Source organism: Trachypithecus francoisi, unplaced genomic scaffold (assembly GCF_009764315.1).
Source record: "Trachypithecus francoisi isolate TF-2019V2 unplaced genomic scaffold, Tfra_2.0 Lachesis_group0, whole genome shotgun sequence".
Lineage (NCBI taxonomy): Eukaryota > Metazoa > Chordata > Mammalia > Primates > Cercopithecidae > Trachypithecus > Trachypithecus francoisi.
Genome location: NW_022681453.1, coordinates 75247788 through 75266179, shown reverse-complemented (window position 1 = coordinate 75266179; position 18392 = coordinate 75247788). Strand labels below are relative to the sequence as shown.

At 41.9% G+C, this 18392-nt stretch overlaps 1 protein-coding gene and 1 pseudogene across 3 annotated transcripts in view; one reads left to right on the top strand and one right to left on the bottom strand.

The window, feature by feature from the left end:
• Window positions 1–18392, top strand: part of GRAMD1C (GRAM domain containing 1C) — a 117603-nt gene that overhangs the window by 8869 nt on the left and 90342 nt on the right. The window contains exons 2-3 of one of the 3 annotated variants that reach the window (XM_033211228.1): window positions 2002–2171; window positions 8318–8464. The exons of 1 other annotated variant lie outside the window; for it this stretch is intronic. In XM_033211228.1, the coding sequence (XP_033067119.1) occupies window positions 2145–2171; window positions 8318–8464 (174 nt within the window). In that variant the 5' untranslated portion in view covers window positions 2002–2144. The remainder of the gene's footprint in view (window positions 1–2001; window positions 2172–8317; window positions 8465–18392) is intronic. One more of the 3 variants, XM_033211227.1, reaches the window with a different exon arrangement.
• On the bottom strand, window positions 13795–14328 carry LOC117083499 (annotated as a pseudogene).

Below are 18392 nucleotides of genomic sequence, written 5' to 3'. Positions count from 1 at the left end.
CTCCTAAATACTTAAAAAAATTTTTTTTTTACATCCCCATGGATAACAGGGAACTCCTAAATATTTTAGTGTGAGTTTTCTAATAATAAAGACACCCTGCAACATAGTCACAAATTATTATTATTATTTATTATTATTATTTGAGACGGAGTTTCACTCTTGTTGCCCAGGCTGGAGTGCAATGGCCCAATCTCGGCTCCTTGCAACCTCCACTTCCCAGGTTCAAGTGATTCTCCTGCCTCAGCCTCCCAAGTATCTGGGATTACAGGTGCTCACCACCACGCCTGACTACTTTTTGTATTTTTAGTAGAGACAGAGTTTCACTATGTTGGTCAGGCTGGTCTCAAACTCCTGACCTCAGGTGATCCTCCCATCTCAGCCTCCCAAAGTGCTGGGATTACAGGCATGAGCCACCATGCTCTCTTTCTTTCTCTCTCTTTTTCTCTTTTCTGGAGATGGGTCCCCCCTATGTTGCCAGGCTGGTCTTGAACTCCTGGACACAAGCAACCCTCCCACCTTAGTCTCCCAAAGTGCTGGAATTACAGGAGTGAGCCACTGTGCCTGGCCTAGAATGTCTTTTATATAGCTGTTTGGTTGGGAACTCTGAACCCCAAATATCTGAGACAGGTCTCAGTTAATTTAGAAAATTTATTTTGCCAAAGTTAAGGACGCACTTGTGACACAGTCTCAGGAAGTCCCAGTGACATGTGCCCAAGGTGGTTGGGGTACAGCTTGCTTTTATATATTTTGGGCAGACCTAATACATCAATCAATACATGTAAGATTTACATTGTTTCAATCTGGAAGGGGAGACAACTCCAAGGGGGAGAAGGGGGGGCTTTCAGGTCATTGGTACATTTAAAATTTTTCTGATTTGCAATTGGTTGAAAGAGTTATTATTGACTAGGAGCTGTTGCTTGCACGTGTAATCCCAGCACTTTGGGAGGCCGAAGCGGGCAGACTGCTTGAGTCCAGGAGTTCAAGACCAGCCTGGGCAACATGGCAAAAACCTGTCTCAACAAACAAACAAACAAGTAGTTAAGCATGGTGGCACGCGCCAGTAGTCCCAGCTACTTGAGAGGCTGAGGTGTGAGGATTGGTTGACTCTGGGAGGTGGAGGTTGCAGTGAGTAGAGATTGCGCCACTGCACTCCAGCTGAGATAACAGAACCAGAACCTGTCTCAAAAGAAAAAAAAAAAAAGTTATGATCAGTAGAAAGGAATGTCTGGGTTACAATAAGGGGTTGTGGAGACTAAGGTTTTATCATGCAGATGCAGCCTCCAAGTAGCAGGCTTCCGAGGGAATAGATGATAAATATTTCTTATCAGACTTAAGGTCTGTGTTGATGTTAGTAAGGCACGTCCAATCCCCTCTTTCATCATGGCCTGAACTAGATTTTCAGGTTAAATCTGGAATGCTCTTGGCCAAGAGGAGAGGTCCATTTAGATGGCTGTGGGGAGCCTTAGCATTTTATTTTTAGTTTACAGAACCAATAATCTGCAATACTTAGAGCAGTTAATCAGTAATTTAAATCCTTTATTGGAAGGAACAAGAGTTTCCTGGCCTGGCACTGTGGCTCACGCCTGTAATCCCAGCACTTTGGGAGACCGAGGCGAGCGGATTGCCTGAGGTAGGGAGTTCGAGACCAGCCTGACCGACATGGTGAAACCTCGTCTCTACTAAAAATACAAAAATTAGCCGGCCATGGTAGCAGGCGCCTGTAATCACAGCTACTCGGGAGGCTGAAGCAGGAGAATCGCTTGAACTGGGAGGCGGAGGTTGCAGTTACCCTTTGGCACTCCAGCCTGAGCAACAAGAGAGAAACTCCGTCTCAAAAAAAAAAAAAAAAAAAAGTTTCCAGAGCAATTCACGTTTTCGTACATCGGGGCAGGGTACGCCATTTCCTGGGAGGCACAGGAGTTTGTGGTTGGGAATAAGTAAGGCTCCTTGTGACCCCTAGAAAGACAAGCCTCCAGGCTAACCCAGTAACACCCTCGTCAGGAGTCCTTCACGGCCGCGGGAGGGCGCAAGGAGCTGCGGCTGGAAGTACTCGGAGGGCCGGCGGAGAAGGGGCGCTGAGTCCGTAGCTCAGCGCGCGCCGGAGGTGGGCGCCGGGCGGTACCGCGGCGGCGGAGGGAGCCGCGATGGAGGGCGCACCGACTGTCCACCAGGTAAGCGGGCCTCGCTGGGGTGGGTTCCCATCCGTGGCTTTACCCTACTTTTTCTCACGGTGGTTGCTTGAACCTTCTCAGATTACAGTTTTAATCCCTCCCTTCCCTTTTCTTCGTGCTCTTGGGAGTAATATGGAAAGTTGTTACGGAGGAAACGGTTTCCAGTGCCTCTGAGAGCCCTTTCCCTACGGGCGGTGGTGGGGACATCTGCTTCCCTGTGGGCGTTGAGGGCTTGAATTTGATCCCGAAATGTCCTGGTGCGGATGTCTCAGTTCCAGGCCCCTTGGGTCAGGCCCCATGGTCGTGATTCTGACTCAGTGTCACGTTTTTCCAGCCTCGTCCCCTTCTTTTCATTCTCAGCCCTGTTACAAGCGTCCGGATAGTTTAAATCACTGTGCTGTCAGCCAAGTTTTTGATTTCAACTAGTCTAGTTTTGTCATTTGTTTACTACCTTACTTGACAAAATGGAAAGCGTTCTTATTAATATTCAGGATGAAACCCCGCTTTTGTTGGAGGGGCTCCTCCGTTTCTGAACACCTCCTGCTACATTGGTTTGTGTGTATGTATTTTACTTTTAGAGAACTGCGGTCAGTGCTGTATCTTCTGAAGAGCATTGTGGTTTACACATTGGTGGAGGTACACAAATAATTGTTGAATGAACAAGTGAATGAGTGTGTTATTTCACTTGATTTGAAAAACATTACTATGAAATAGTCAAGCTGGATATTCGTGAACCCAATCAGTCACTGATTCAATTATGTCCCTGGCACTGGGTGTTCGGGATTAGATGGTGATTAACACAGACATGATCCCTGCTCTCAATAAGCTTATTGTCTAGACTAGAGATAAAATTATTTCCTCTATTGTAGAGTTAAGGAACAGATGTACAGAGATTGACATTGCTAAGGACCACACGGGTAATAAGTCAGAGAGACAGGAATCTATTGTAGCCACCCCAGAAAGCCTGAATGGACCTCCACCCCAAATTTGATTCAGGTGTAGAAACTGATGATGCCACACACACACCATGAGGTTGGAGTGCAGACGAGCTCACTCCGGCTCACTGCAAGCTCCGCCTCCCGGGTTCACGCCATTCTCCTGCCTCAGCCTCCCGAGTAGCTGGGACTAGTGGCGCCCACCACCACGCCCGGCTAATTTTTTGTGTTTTTAGTAGAGACGGAGTTTCACCGTGTTAGCCAGGATGGTCTCGATCTCCTGACCTCGTGAACCGTCCGCCTCGGCCTCCCAAAATGCTGGGATTACAGGCTTGAGCCACCACCGCTCCCGGCCCTGAAAAAATCTTTTACTTACATAATTAAGGTCTCTGGGGAGAGCAAGGCAGTCCTCTCAAGCAGCACCAAAATGGCTTAAGAGAGCCTCAGGAAAAAACTGGCTCCATGTCTTTTTTTCTGGTTAGGGTTAGGGAGTGGGGCCAGGGTGAGAGGTCCAGTATGCAGACAGGGGATTGCTTGAATTTCCCACCAAGATGAAGGAAGGAGCACCCAGACTTTCCTATCAGCTTACCCAGATGAGGTACAGAAGAGGAAGAGGGAGGGGTGAGGCAAACAAAGTAGACTGAGACTGGTGATAATTCACCCTTGATGTTTGATGACTGACATGAACCATTTGAATTTGAATTTGACTTTAAGTAAGCCATTGTGGCCCAGTGCAGTGGCTCATGCCTGTACTTCTAGCACTTTGGGAGGTCAAGGCAGAAAGAAGTATCGCTTGAGGACAGGAATTTGAGACTAGCCTGGGCAACATAGCAAGACCATGTGTCTACAAAAAAAAAAAGAAAAAGAAAAATTAAACAGGCATGGTTGTATGTCCCAGCTATTTGGGAGGCTGAGATAGGAAGATCACTGGAGCACAGGAGGTTGAGACTGCAGTAACCCCTGTTTGTGCCTGGGTGACAGAGACCAAATAATTTTCAGAAATTTAACCAAGGTGGTAGGCCTTACACTATGTGTGGCACAATGGCCCATCCTCCTTTTGTGAGCTCCTTTGTGAGTATGTCAAAAGACTGTCCTCAGAGGAGGATGTCATCAATGGAATGTTATACTTGTGCTCCTGGGGAAAATTTGGTGCAATTAAGATTTTTCGTGTAAAGGTTGCGTATGAGGGCAAGACTGTGTATTCTGTGGTTAGCCAGGTAAAGAGATATTGTGTCTCTCTGGAGGTGAAGACCAACTATGGCTGAGGAGGTGTTGAAAGAGACACTGAACAGAACATATTAGCCAAATCTATTTTATTAGCCAAATAAATATTTACTAGTTGTGGACTGGATAGTCAGTAATTTCAATAATATTGGGTATAGGGGCCTTCCTGGGTAAAATGACATCGTGGAGGATGTGGTAATGAACCATGAGGCACCGTTCATTCTTACCAAGTTTAACAGGCCAAATTGGGCTGTTAAATGGAGAAGCAGTAGGGATAGTTACTTTCTCACGAAGTAGGTGGTTTTTTTTGTGTGTCTGTGTGTTTTTTTGTGAGATGGAGTCTCACTCTGTTGCCCAGGCTGGAATGTAGTGGCACGATCTCCGCTCACTGCAACCTCCACTTCTGGGTTCAAGCATTTCTCCTGCCTCAGCCTCCCAAGTAGCTGGGATTACAGGTACGTACCACCACGCCTGGCTAATTTTTGTATTTTTTTTTAGTAGAGACGGGGTTTAACCATGTTGGTCAGGCTGGTCTCGAACTCCTGACCTCGTGATCCGCCCAGCTTGACCTCCCAAAGTGCTGGGATTACCAGTGTGAGCCACCGTGCCCAGCCGAAGTAGGTCTTACATAACAAGTTTCAGTCCTTGAAGGCCCTGTTTTGTTTTATATTGGATTGTATAATTTTAACTGGGCATTGAGAGTGGCGGTCCACAGGGTCTCACTGTTTTGTTTGTTTTGAGACAGAGTCTTGCTCTGTCACCTGGGCTGGAGTACAATGGTGCAGTCACAACTTACTGTGATCTCCAATTCTTGAACTCAGGCAATCCTCCCACCTCAGCCTCCCAAGTAGCTAGGACTACATGTGTGTGTCACTATGCCAGACTAATCTTTAAACATTTTGTAGACTGGGGTGCTTGCTATATTGCCCAGCTTGTTCTCCATACTCTTGGCCTCAAGTGATCCCCCACCTCAGTCTCCCAAAGTGTTGGGATTATACATGCGAGCCAGCATACCCAGCCTGTGCTCCTACTTCTTTGAAAGCCAATTTGTAAGCTCTAAAGACTTGATTTAAATTTAGTTTATTACTAATTGGGACAGAGTGTCCATGGCCACAATAGGATATTTTAGGACAGTGTATACCACGATCAGTGGAGTATTTAGGCAAAGGAATAGTTCTGATGGTTAAAGTGAGGCATACCTATTTGTTGTCTATTTTATGTTGAATAACTCCTAAGATTGTAGGGGATACCTTGTTTAAATTTAGTGGGAACTCTAGTTATAACTGTAATTTGAGACCCAATATTGATTAAGCCATGAAGATTTGCCAATTGCTGCATTTTAGCAGATGTTGAAGTTAACTTAGAACCTATGTTGTAGAGTCACAAAAGCCAGTCTTTTATCTTTTATTATATAAATTATTTTAATAAATTCTGTATGTTTTATTAGATCAATTTATGGACTTCAGTTTCAGTTTTGTTTTTTTGTTTTGTTTTGTTTTGTTTCTTTTGCTGTTGTATGTTTCCTTCCCTTCTGTCCAGGTTTGTTGGTTTCTCCCTCTCTTTCTGGAGGTTACTAGATATACTTCAGGTGGAGGAGGTCCTCTCTACTCTCTCAGGTTTACGAATGTCTTTCTCCAGAGAGACTCAAATCAGTAGCATCATGGTTAGGGGCTTCCCCCATGGCAATGATTATTTATAGGGTTTAAGAACCTCAAGTTTGGCCAGGTGCAGTGGCTCATGCCTGTAATCCTAGCACTTTGGGAGGCTGAGGCGGGCTGATCACATGACATCAGGAGTTTGTGACCAGCCTGGCCAACATGGTGAAACCCCATCTCTATTAAAAATATAAAAATTAGCCGGGTGAGGTGGTATATGCTTGTAATCCCAGCTACTCGGGAGGCTGAGGCAGGAAAATCGCTTGAACCTGGGAGGTAGAGGTTGCAGCGAGCCAAGATAGTGCCACTGCACTTGAGCCTGGGCGACAGACCCAGACTCTGTCTCAAAAATAAAATAAAATAGGCCGGGCGCGGTGGCTCAAGCCTGTAATCCCAGCACTTTGGGAGGCCGAGACGGGCAGATCACGAGGTCAGGAGATTGAGACCATCCTGGCTAACACGGTGAAACCCTGTCTCTACTAAAAAAAATACAAAAAACTAGCTGGGCGAGGTGACGGGCGCCTGTAGTCCCAGCTACTCGGGAGGCTGAGGCAGGAGAATGGCGTGAACCCCGGAGGCAGAGCTTGCAGTGAGCTGAGATCCGGCCACTGCACTCCAGCCTGGGTGACAGAGCCAGACTCTGTCTCAAAAAAAAAAAAATGAAATGAAATGAAATAAAATGAAATAAAATAAAAGAACCTCAAGCTTAAGTGGAGCAGCAGCAGCAGCAGCAGCTGCAGAGGTATTTCAGGAACCTGGTTCACCATACGCTGTTTCTTTTTGTTGTTGTTGTTGTTTGTTTGAGACAGGGTTTTGCTTTGCTGGCCAGGCTGGAGTGCTGTAGCGTGATCATGGCTTACTGCAGTCTTGACCTCCCAGGCTCAGGCAATCCTCCCACCTCAGCCTTCTGAACAGCTGGGGCCACAGGCACATGCCACCATGCCTGGCAAATTTTTTAATATTTTTTTGTAGAGGCCGGGTCTCACTATGTTGCCCAGGCTGGTCTCAAACTCCTGGGCTCAAGAGATCCTCCTGCCTCAGCCTCCCAAAGTGCTGGGATTATAGGCATGAGTCACTGTGCCTGGCCCATATGCTTTTATGACTACCCCTCCTTACTCCCCTACTCCATATTCTCTTTTTTCTTTTTTTAACTCCCTGATGAGTGCTCTTACTTGAGCAGTTACCCGATGAGCCAATACTTTTTTGAGATAGAGTCTGACTCTGTCACCCAGGCTGGTGTGCAGTGGTGTGATCTCAACCCACTACAACCTTCTCCTCCCGGGTTCAAGCAATTCTCCTGCCTCAGCTTCTGAGTAGCTGGGACTATAGGCCACCATGCCTGGCTAATTTTTTGTATTTTTTAGCAGAGACAGGGTTTCATTATGTTGGCCAGGCTGGTCTCGAACTCCTGACCTCAAGTGATCTCAAAGTGTTGGATTACAGGCATGAGCCACCTCGCACAGCTGACACATCTTATTTATTTGTTTAAACTCCACTGTTTGTATAAATCAGAGCTTATTTACTAATTTTTCTATTGATGGACAGTGAGATTATTTCCACTTTTGTAGTATTAACAAACATTCTTGACTCTGTATATTAAATTGCTGCATTGCAGTGTATGTCTATCATCTTTCCTACTGGGCTTTGCAAATTGTTCTCCAAAATAGTTGTACAAACGGACACTCCCATTACATTGTATTTTTGTGATTTATTATTCCTCTAACAGACTGTTCACTTCTGGAGACTGAGGAATTTGTTTTATTCATCTTTGTATCCCTAGTGCCAACCGAGCTATCTAGCACATAATAGTAGTTGGAAAATCTTTGTTTCATGTATAAATGTATGAACTTGGCTGGGTGAGGTGGCTCATGCCTATAATTCCAGTATTTTGGGAGGCTGAGGCAGGAGGATTGCTTGAGCCTAAGAGTTTGAGGTCACTCTGGGCAACATAGTGAGACCTCGCTTCTACAAAAAAAAAAAAAAAATAGCTGGACATAATGGTGTGCATCTGTAGTGCCAACTACTCAAGAGACTGAGGAAGGAGGATTGCTTTGGCCCAGGAGTTCGAAGCTGCAGTGGGCTATGATTGGGCCACTATACTCCAGTCTGGGTGAAAGAGTGAGACCCTGTCTCTAAAGAAAATAATAATAAAAAATAAAGTAAATATATAACTATATGAAATATTGAAGCAAAGACATATTTATTACTGTCTTCTAAACATTTAAATATTGCCCTTTTAAAATTAATGTATATGTTGTAAACATTAACTTTTTTCTTTTTAAAATGGTCATTTCTCAATAAATAATTTACATGGTTTGATATTTGTTTCCAGGTGATGAATGAAAGGGATTCAAGCCTTGCCACCGAGTTACAGGAAGATGTAGAGGACAATCTTAGTCCAACTGTGGAAGAGAATAATGTGGTAGTTAAAAAACAGGGGCCAAATTTACATAATTGGAGTGGTGACTGGAGCTTTTGGGTAATTTCTTTTTTTACATCTTTATTTTAATCTTAAATGCAAATTTTCTTTAAATCTGCAAGAAGTCATATTTGTAAAATTTCTTTCTTAGCTTCTAGATTTTAGATGTTTCAGTTTTAGTCCAGAGTCCCAAAAGACATTTCTGATTATGCTGTCCTTTGACCACTAGAATGCACTGTTGTCTGGTTCAATGGAATGGAATTATCTGCTTCAATTTTCTTGTGTGAAAGCTACACCACGGAAGTGCATTCCACTTACGCTGTAGCTCACTGTATTGTCAAGAGACTAATGTGATACAGAAACCATATTTCTAAGTGTTGCTGAGAAGCCAGATATTTGATAAAATTTTGATTTAAAAAATTCATTCCTGTGCCTAAAGAAAGTTTAGCAATGTTCAACCTATAGTGTGTAATGACTATAAGATGGTTTTAAAGTGAGAAGCTACGCACTGTTTCCATTGTGTTCACTCAGTTGTGTAATCTGGATGTGCTTCAGGTTTCCTCACTGTAAAATGAGACTACTGCTTGTTGATTAGGCACATTAAGATCTTAGAGTCTTTTTGGAAGAACAACACTTCTGTATGTTACAAATGCTAACATTTATTATATTAAAGAACTCATTCTAAGTCTAGCAATTCCTATTGAGAGTTATGAACCGTTTGATAGAATCTGGTATGATACAACTGTAAGTGAAAATTGTATAGGATGGTAAGGCCTGTGTGGTTCCAATTAGTTCATTAGAAAGCTGATCTCTTGGCTGGGTGTGATAGCTCATGCCTGTAATCCCAGCATTTTAGGAGGCTGAGGTGGGCAGATTGCTTGAGCCCAGGAGTTTGAGACCAGCCTGGGCAACATGGCAAAACCCAGTCTCTACAAACAAAAAACTAACAAAAATTAGCCAGGTGTGGTGGCGCACGCCTACAGGCTACATCCCAGCTACTCAGGAGGCTGAGGTGGGAGGATCACCTGAGCCTGGGAAGTTGAGGCTGCATTGAGCCATGATCCTGCCACTGCACTCCAGCCTGGGTAACAGAGAGAGACCCTGCCTCAAAAAAAAAAAAAACAAAAAACAAAAAACTCATCTTTTGAGGATTAGATATCCTTGGTAGCAGATTTTCTTATAAGTTTAGAGTAGGCCAAAAAAAGATTCATTAACAGTTTATAAAGATTAGTACAAGTACCATCATTCTGTTCATAATTAGCAGTTCAGTTCATTGGAATCTTAACAGTTATTGAATCTTAACATGACTAAATGGTTTTGATTTCCTATTAAGAAACATGACATCATAAGTTTTTTTGAACAGTATTACTTATTTTTATTTATTTATTTTTTTGAGACGGAGTCTTGCTCTGTCACCCAGGCTCGAGTGCAGTGGCATGATCTTGGCTCACTGCAAGCTCTGCTTCCCAGGTTCACGCCATTCTCCTGCCTCAGCCTCCCCAGTAGCTGGGACCACAGGCGCCCGCCACCATGCCCAGCTAATTTTTTGTATTTTTAGTAGAGATGGGGTTTCACTGTGTTAGCCAGGATGGTCTTGATCTTCTGACCTCGTGATCCGCCCACCTCGGCCTCCCAAAGTGCTGGGATTACAGGTGTGAGCCACTGCACCCGGCTTGAACTGTATTCTAAGGAAAATATTTAATTGCTAAGAAATATATGAAAATAACAATACATCCTAAAAATAGTCATCTCTATTGACTATATTATTTTTGGTCACATTTAGAAAAGGTTTATGACAATATTGTAGTTTTATGACCTTTATGCACTAATTTTTTTTTTTTTTTGAGACGGAGTTTCACTCTTGTCACCCAGGCTGGAGTGCAATGGTGTGATCTCCAGTCATTGCAACCTCCACCTCCTGGGTTCAAGTGATTCTCCAATCTCAGCCTCCCAAGTAGCTGGGATTACAGGTGCCCGCGACCACACCCGGCTAATTTTTGTATTTTTAGTAGAGACGGGGTTTCATCATGTTGGCCAGGCTGGTCTTGAACTCCCAACCTCAGGTGATCCGTCCGCCTCAACCTCCCAAAGTGCTGGGATTACAGGCATGAGCCACTGCGGCCGGCCCCTGCACTGATTTTTTTTTTAATGGCTTACGTTATAGATTGGGGAACCTTCATAGGTTTAAGGACTATCTGCAGGGCTAAGTAGTTACTATGATTACTATTGAAGTAGTGACTGTGATTACTAGTGACAGACTTAAAGCAAGAAAAATGGTAATACAAGAAAAGGAAAAAGCAAAGGAATGAGAGAATTTAGAAACAGGAGAGAAAAAAAGAGGGGTGTGTTCTAGATCCTTGCTACTAAAGGTGTAGTATGGGGGCCAGCAGATTTGGCATCATCTGATGGCAAATCAGAATTTTGGGCCCACCCTTAGACTTAGTGGATCACAATCTTCATTTTTCACAAGATTTTTAGGTGATTTACATTTACATTAAAGTTTGAGAAGCACTGATTTAGAGTGTCAGAGGTTTACTTTGGCTCAGTTTGGGTCCCTAAGCTGATTATAAACACTTTTTTTTAAGGACATTGTATATGAATTCACATAGAATAGGCCTAAAGAGAAGTACAGTATCTCATAAGTTTTGCGAACTTTTCTACAGGTCAGTTACCCAGAAACCAGAACTATCAACAACTCAGAAGCAAACAAAAACAAACAAACAAAAAGACCCCACATAGCTTATATATCTGGTAATAGGAGAGAGCCTCAAATCTTCATTTGGTGTTTCTTTAATTTTTTTTTTTTGCTATATTTTTATAAGCTTAAATAAACTGAATAGGATATTGAAGGTAGGGAAATTAGTTGGTAATAACACATAGATACCAGCAAGAAATGATAGTAGAAACTCAAAAAAGTGAAGAAACCTAGACCTTTGTTTTTTTATTTTTAATTTTTTTTACTGCTATCTCTTTTATTCTCTCTCATCATTCAAGTTTGTTCAAAACATTACAAGGGGCATGAAAGGAAAAATAATTGCATTTTTAAAACTCGATCTGTCCAAAATATAACATATGAAACCATGCCATTATATCTTAGGAAATAAAAGCATTCAAAGTGAATTTGATATCCAAGTTCAAGATGAAGACTAACCTCAAAGTATGGCATGTGCAATGAAACCTAGACCTTTTAATGTGGAGGCCAAAGGTCTGTGCAACTAAGTTGGCTCTAAATAGTACTGTAGCTGGTAGAAATGATGTTTTAAAAGTCTGGAAAATAAATAATTCATTTTTTCTCTGCCATTTAAAATCCATCAACATCTACCACGACTCTACCATGTTGCCTTTATTTTCTTCATTCTCCCCCAAATAAAGAAGGTATTGAAGAAACGCAAGTATGATGGGGAGTTCACTGAGGGGTCTAAAATTAACACAAGGAAGACAAGCCAGGCATTGTAGTACATGCCTGTAGTCCCAGCTGCTCAGGAGGCCTGAGAAAGGGGATCACTTGAGCTGGGGAGTTTGAATCCAGGCTAGGCAATATAGTGAGACCTATTCTCTAAAACAAACAAATGAAAATAAAACACAAGGAAGACAAGTAGCATAACAGGAATGTATTCATAAGGCACATGACCTGGTATTTAAGCAAATAATTAGGGATGTCAGAGCCAGTTCACCGGAATACCCAAGGAATCTAGAGTTGTGCTTTTTCACTTTAGAGAGGGTTCTAGCAAAAGAATGGATAACTTTAAAAAGTACTGGTATTTAAAGAGTTAAGCTACAGGGATCTGGGAAGTTCATTAATGTAGAATAATTCACATGTTCTAGCCCGGCTAAATCAGTTGTTCCACAGTAGTGAATTTAGAGGGCAGCATGATATAATTGAACACATTGGAGACTGGGAACAAAACATCTGGAATAGAGTCTCTGCATCTGGTGATTTCAGGGTGTGGTCATCTTGAGTATGTTGCATAACCTGTCTCACCTCAGTTACCTCACCTATAAAATTAGAGATTGGGTCACGGTGTTACAACACTGGTCTGTCTTGAATCAGTAGTAACCTCACGCTGTTTAACAGATTGGCTAATAAGTGCCTTTCTGACAGTAAGACTAATTTAAATAATAAGGATGAACTCTCCATGGCTATTGATAGTGAGCAACGGCTTCAGATTTTCAGATTTTCTATTTCAATTCTGTAGTATAAAGATAGGAATCCTAGTTGTTGTATTTGTTTTATTTTAAAATATTGGGCCAAACATTGTGGCTCATGCTTATAATCCCGACACTTTGGGAGGCCAAAGTGGGAGGATCACTTGAGGCCAGGAGTTTGAAATCAACCTGAGCAACATAGTAAGACCCCCATCTCAACAAAGCAAAATAAATATTAGCTGGCTATGGCTTGCACCTGTAGTCCCGGCCACTTGGGAGGCTGACGTAGAAGGATTGCTTGAGTCCAGGATTTGAGGTTATGGTGCGCTGTGATCATGCCACTGCACTGCAGATTAGGCGACAGAGAGAGACACTGTCTCAAAAAAAAAAAAAAAAATTTAATTCTAGTATGTGGGAAGTGAGTTTTATTATTACCTTTAAAACCCTAATGAAACAATACAAATTATGTGAAATGATGCAATGAAATTTAAAATACAGTTAATGGCAAATATTTACGCTTTTGCCCATTAATTTCGTAAAAAAATATATAGCAAAAGGTAAAACAAACAAAAAAACCCTTAAAACGAAAGACTTATTTTCTTCTTGGCTAGAGTAATAGTATATTCCATGTGGATTAAGATCCCAGAGGTAAGGCAGACAGAGATCTGCAGCAGAGGTATTCGTTTAGTGCAACTTCTGTTAGTGATCTAGAGTAAGCAACCATTGGGAGTAGAAAATAGCCTTTGAGATTATTCATTGTGTATGTTCAGAAGATGACATACTTACCTGGGATTTTTTAATAGAAGTAATAGTGCTTTGGATAGGTAGTTAATATTATATATTCTTTTGTGCTTCGATATTTCATTAATATTAAGTTCTTTAAAAATATTTGTCAATTTTTTTTTTTTTTTTTGAGACGGAGTCTCGCTCTGTCGCCCGGCCTGGAGTGCAGTGGCCGGATCTCAGCTCACTGCAAGCTCCGCCTCCCGGGTTTACGCCATTCTCCTGCCTCAGCCTCCCAAGTAGCTGGGACTACAGGCGCCAGTCACCTCGCCCGGCTAGTTTTTTGTATTTTTTAGTAGAGACGGGGTTTCACCGTGTTAGCCAGGATGGTCTCAAACTCCTGACCTTGTGATTCGCCCGTCTCGGCCTCCCAAAGTGCTGGGATTACAGGCTTGAGCCACCGCGCCCGGCCATATTTGTCAATTGTATATACTTCTTTTTTTTTTTTTTTTTTTTTTTGCTGTAAGTTTATTCAATGCAAAATAATCCTCTCCATTTTTACTGAGGTGTCTGACCATGTTCATGACCAAATCTGCCTTTAAACTGGAATTCGGTTGCTGACCCAGCCCCAACCTCGACTTTTTTGTCGACACCAGGGGGCAGAGTACACCGTCTGTAGGTATCTCTGTCAACTTCCCCTTTTGTGAGTCTTGCAGGTCTCTCACCCTCCAGACCTTTAGGCTGAGGCCTGCCAGTCTCTGGACGGCTGCAGCGTAGGGTGGCAGGCACAATCTCTGGGGCAGATGAAGGTAATCACGGAGATACTGGATGCCCTCATTGGTAAGGTACCAGTAGAAATGTCTTCAGGCAAACTGTTCCTTCATGTAGCCTTGGGACTTGAGAGACTGCATGGCCTTCATGACATGAAGGTTGGGCACATTCTTGTCTGCCAGCTCTGGGTATTTAGGCATGTGGACATCCTTCTTGGCCACCATAACTCCCTCCTTAAAAAGGAGTTCACAAATGGCAATCTGGTTCTTCTTAGGCATGAACATCTCCGTGGCTGTAGGGTCCGGGGCTGGGGCTGGAAAGGCTATACTTACTTACTTTATTTATTTATTTATTTTTTTGAGACTGAGTCTCACTCTGTCTCCCGGGTTGGAGTGCATTGGTGTGATCTCGGCTCACTGCAAACTCTGCCTCCCGGGTTCACGCTGTTCCCCTGCCTCATCCTCCCGAGTAACTGGGACTACAGGTGCGTGCCACCACACCTGCTAATTTTTTGTATTTTTAGTAGAGACGGGGTTTCACCATGTTAGCCAGGGTGGTCTCGATCTCCTGACCTTGTGATCTGCCTGCCTCGGCCTCCCAAAGTGCTGGGATTACAGGCATGAGCCACTGCTCCTGGCCTATACTTACTTCTTTAATAGCAGATTTAGCTAATCATTGCATTTTTAAAGTGGAGGGATTTGTAAAGTTTTCTGAAATGCGTAACTAAAATTAAGTTTGCTTAGGGGTCCTTTGTGTGTTCTTCTTTGAATAATTGTTTATTAGAAAATCTTGAAAAGTATGCATAAAGAAGATAGGAGATCTCAGATTCCTCAGGTCTTTGATTTAGGAAGGGAAGTAGAAAAAAAGATGGAGTAGGAGAATTTTAAAAAAGATTAGAATTCAAATGGATTATTTCTTGTTTTTTTTGTTTTAAAACATTTTAAGAATAAACAGATTTTCAAGCATTATCTACATATATGTAATAACTAGTATACTTAGGTTTTAATAGAAAATATTTATATTTGAATTTTTCTAGGTAATATTTCAGTTTTCTTCCTTTCTTCCTTTCTTTCTTTCATCACTCTGTTGCCCAGGCTGGAGTGCAGTGCTGTGATCTTAGCTGACTGAAACCTCCGCCTCCTGAGTTCAAGTGATTCTCCTGCCTCACTTTCCTGAGTAGCTGGGACTACAGGCGGGCGCCACCAACTGGGCTAATTTATATATTTTTTAGTAGAGATAGGGTTTCACCATGTGAGCCAGGCTGGTCTCCAGCTCCTGACCTCAGGTGATCCATCCACCTCAGCCTCCCAAAGTGCTGGGATTGCAGGCCTGAACCGCTGCGCCTGGCCAAGTTTTCTCTAACTGTGCAAAAAATCAGAAGTCTTTATTCTGTACTTTATTTATTTAGTTATTTATTTATTTGAGGCACAGTCTCACTCTGTCACCCAGGCTGGAGTGCAGTGGCATGACCTTGGCTCACTGCAACCTCCGCCTCCTGGGCTCAAGTGATTCTCGTGCCTCAGCCTCCCGAGTAGCTGGGATGAGAGGCGCGTAGCACCACTTCTGGCCTATTCTGTACTTTATCAGTAACTTATCCTGGTCACATTATTTATAGGTAAATTTTTCTACTTAGAAGTGGGGATAAAACTGGTTTATTTTTTTGCCACAAATCTGATTTATACATACATAGTAAGGATTAATTAATGTTGTACTATTAAAAAAAATCTCAAGAGGATTAATTAGTATGCTTGTAACATACTTTGGCAACTGGGGAGAATAGGTTTCCTGTAATCATGTTGTCCTCCACAACAATATGTCTTGGATATATTCAAGCTTAGAAAGGATATTTCAGATTTTTACTTTGGTGACTGATAAAAAATAATGAACTCATTTTCCAATTTATGTTGGATTAAAAAAACATTTTATTCAATTTGAAAAATTTTAAGTATAGTTAAGATACTGCTTGATAAACCTAGATGTCTTTTAACAGTTTTAGGTTGAATCGTAAAGGAATAAAAACCAACACTTCCAGCAAAACGAGAAGGGGACTATTTAAATGCTCTTCTGCTAAAGGTACCTAGCAATGCTGGATGAAATGTTTCAAACTTTTTTTTTAATAATGCATGTCTTGGCTCACAAAACAGCAAGGGAAATACACCTAAGGGATTAAAAAACAAAACAAAACAAGAGGGAACTGATTACCAGAGTTGTAAGCCCCTGAGCTAATGCTGAGGTACCCCTTAGGAATTTGCTCAGCATTAATGGCCATGCTGTGATAGGAGATAGGAGATAACTCCTTGAACTTGTGTGAGCTGGAACTGAGAACTCTTTATAAAGCCAGACTCCCTTACCCTCTGTGAAATACAGACAAAAAAAATCCACTACATCCATAGGTTGAAGACAAGGAAGCTTGTCTGTCTAAGCCCGGGCTTAGGGTGGGAGTGGGGATAGTTTCTCCTGAGAATATGTAACTATAATCCATCTCTAAATGTAGTCCATCTCTCATGAAGTTTTGGGGCTTGGATTTAGTACTCTATAAGTGAGCAGAAAGAGATTCAATAAATAGTGTATTTGACCTTCCAAAACTTCATATAATAAAACTATTATACCAAAGAAAGACTATAAAAGTCATATGCTATTGTAAAGACAATAGAAGGAATTAAAAGTATTATAAATGGATAGGAAATTCTCAAGAACACCAGGCAGATTTGAAAAAATAATCAAATACAGCTTCTAGAAATGAAAAATATGTCACTGAAATAATAGTAATTAATGCAGAGGGCTTGGGAAATGGAAACTAAAGAGAGATCAGTAAACTGAAAGATATATACGCATTAGGAAATTACTCAAATTGTATCACTGAGAGGTAAAGAGAGAAAGTGTGAAAGAGAGCAGTTTAAGATGTAAAGGAAATAGTAGAGAAGTCCATTATGAATCTTATAGCAATTTCAGAAGATGAACACAGAGTATGCTCATATTCAAAGAGCATGTGCATGAGGCAGTATTCAAAGAGAATGTGCATGAAATATTTTCACTCAAGAGGAAGGGTTTCATAATCAGGAATTACAGTGAACTGCTCACAGGATAAATTTAAAAGTATGTGAGCAGAGACATTATTATCTTAAAAGTGGCAAAGGTAGATATACATGAATTAAGAAATGAATGATCTTATTTATTCATTTATTAGAGTGTCTTCTATGCACGAGAATGTTCTCAGTGAACAGGATAGCCTCTCTACCACCCTGGATCTGGCAACAGAATGGGAGCTGGACAGTATATAAATAAACGAACATGTACTATATCAGGTAGTGATAGAAGCTATGAAGACAACAAAAGAATGTAAAGGTGTAGAGAATAACTTGGGAGGGAGTAGCATTTTTAGTTAGGATGGTCAGGAATAGCTTCTCTGAGGAAGTGCCATTAGAGAGAGGCTTAAATGGTGGGGGCGGGTGAGAGAAGGAGAACACCAGTGAATCCTGGGAGGGAAGGGAAAGGGCAGTGGTGTTCTATGGAAAGGCCCTGAGGCCGGAATGAGATTGTCTTACTTGACAAATAGCCTGCTGAAGGGATTGCTATGGTCAGCGAGGGAACAAGAAAGATCAGGGATAATTATTCCTAGGTTTCTGGTCAGTGCAACTGGGTACATGGAAGTGCCGTTTAGGAGAAGAAAAGACTGAGAGAGAAGTAGGTTCTGGCATGTGGAGAAATGAAGAGTTTTTTTTGTAACTGAGTTGGCAATGCGTATTTGATATATGGATAGAAAGGTCAGGTGGGCTATTGAATATACTACTCGAATCTTAGGGGAGAGATTGGAGCCAGAAGTAAACTGAGAAGTTTCGAGTAGGCATAATACTTAAAGATAGACTTATGAAGACTGGATCAGATCACTTAGGGAGAAAATATGGATAGAGAAGAGAAGTGGACTCTCCAGTGTTCAAAACTTCAGGTCGTGGAGCAGAAAGTGGCAAAAGAAACAGAGATTTGGTTAGGAGATAGAAGAAAATCTTAAAAAGCATGGTATCCTCAAAGGCAAGTGAAGGAAGCCTTTCAAGGACAGTGATCTACTGTGTTAGGTTGAGTTAGGTGCACCATGTGAGTTGGCCATTGGATTTGCAAGGTGGGAGTTGCTAAGGTCATTAAAAGTACAACGTAAGGGCAAAAACCTGACTAAAGTACCAGCTTTTGGACTGTTGTCCTCATCTTCCTTTGTAAAATTAGACTTATGGTTGTTTAAAGAAGGGCCAAAGGAAGAAAATGCATGTTTCATTAAAAACATATATACTGTTTTAAAGATCACCATATCAACATGAAAAAAATCTTTTGGAGGAAAAAACTACTAAGAAATTGC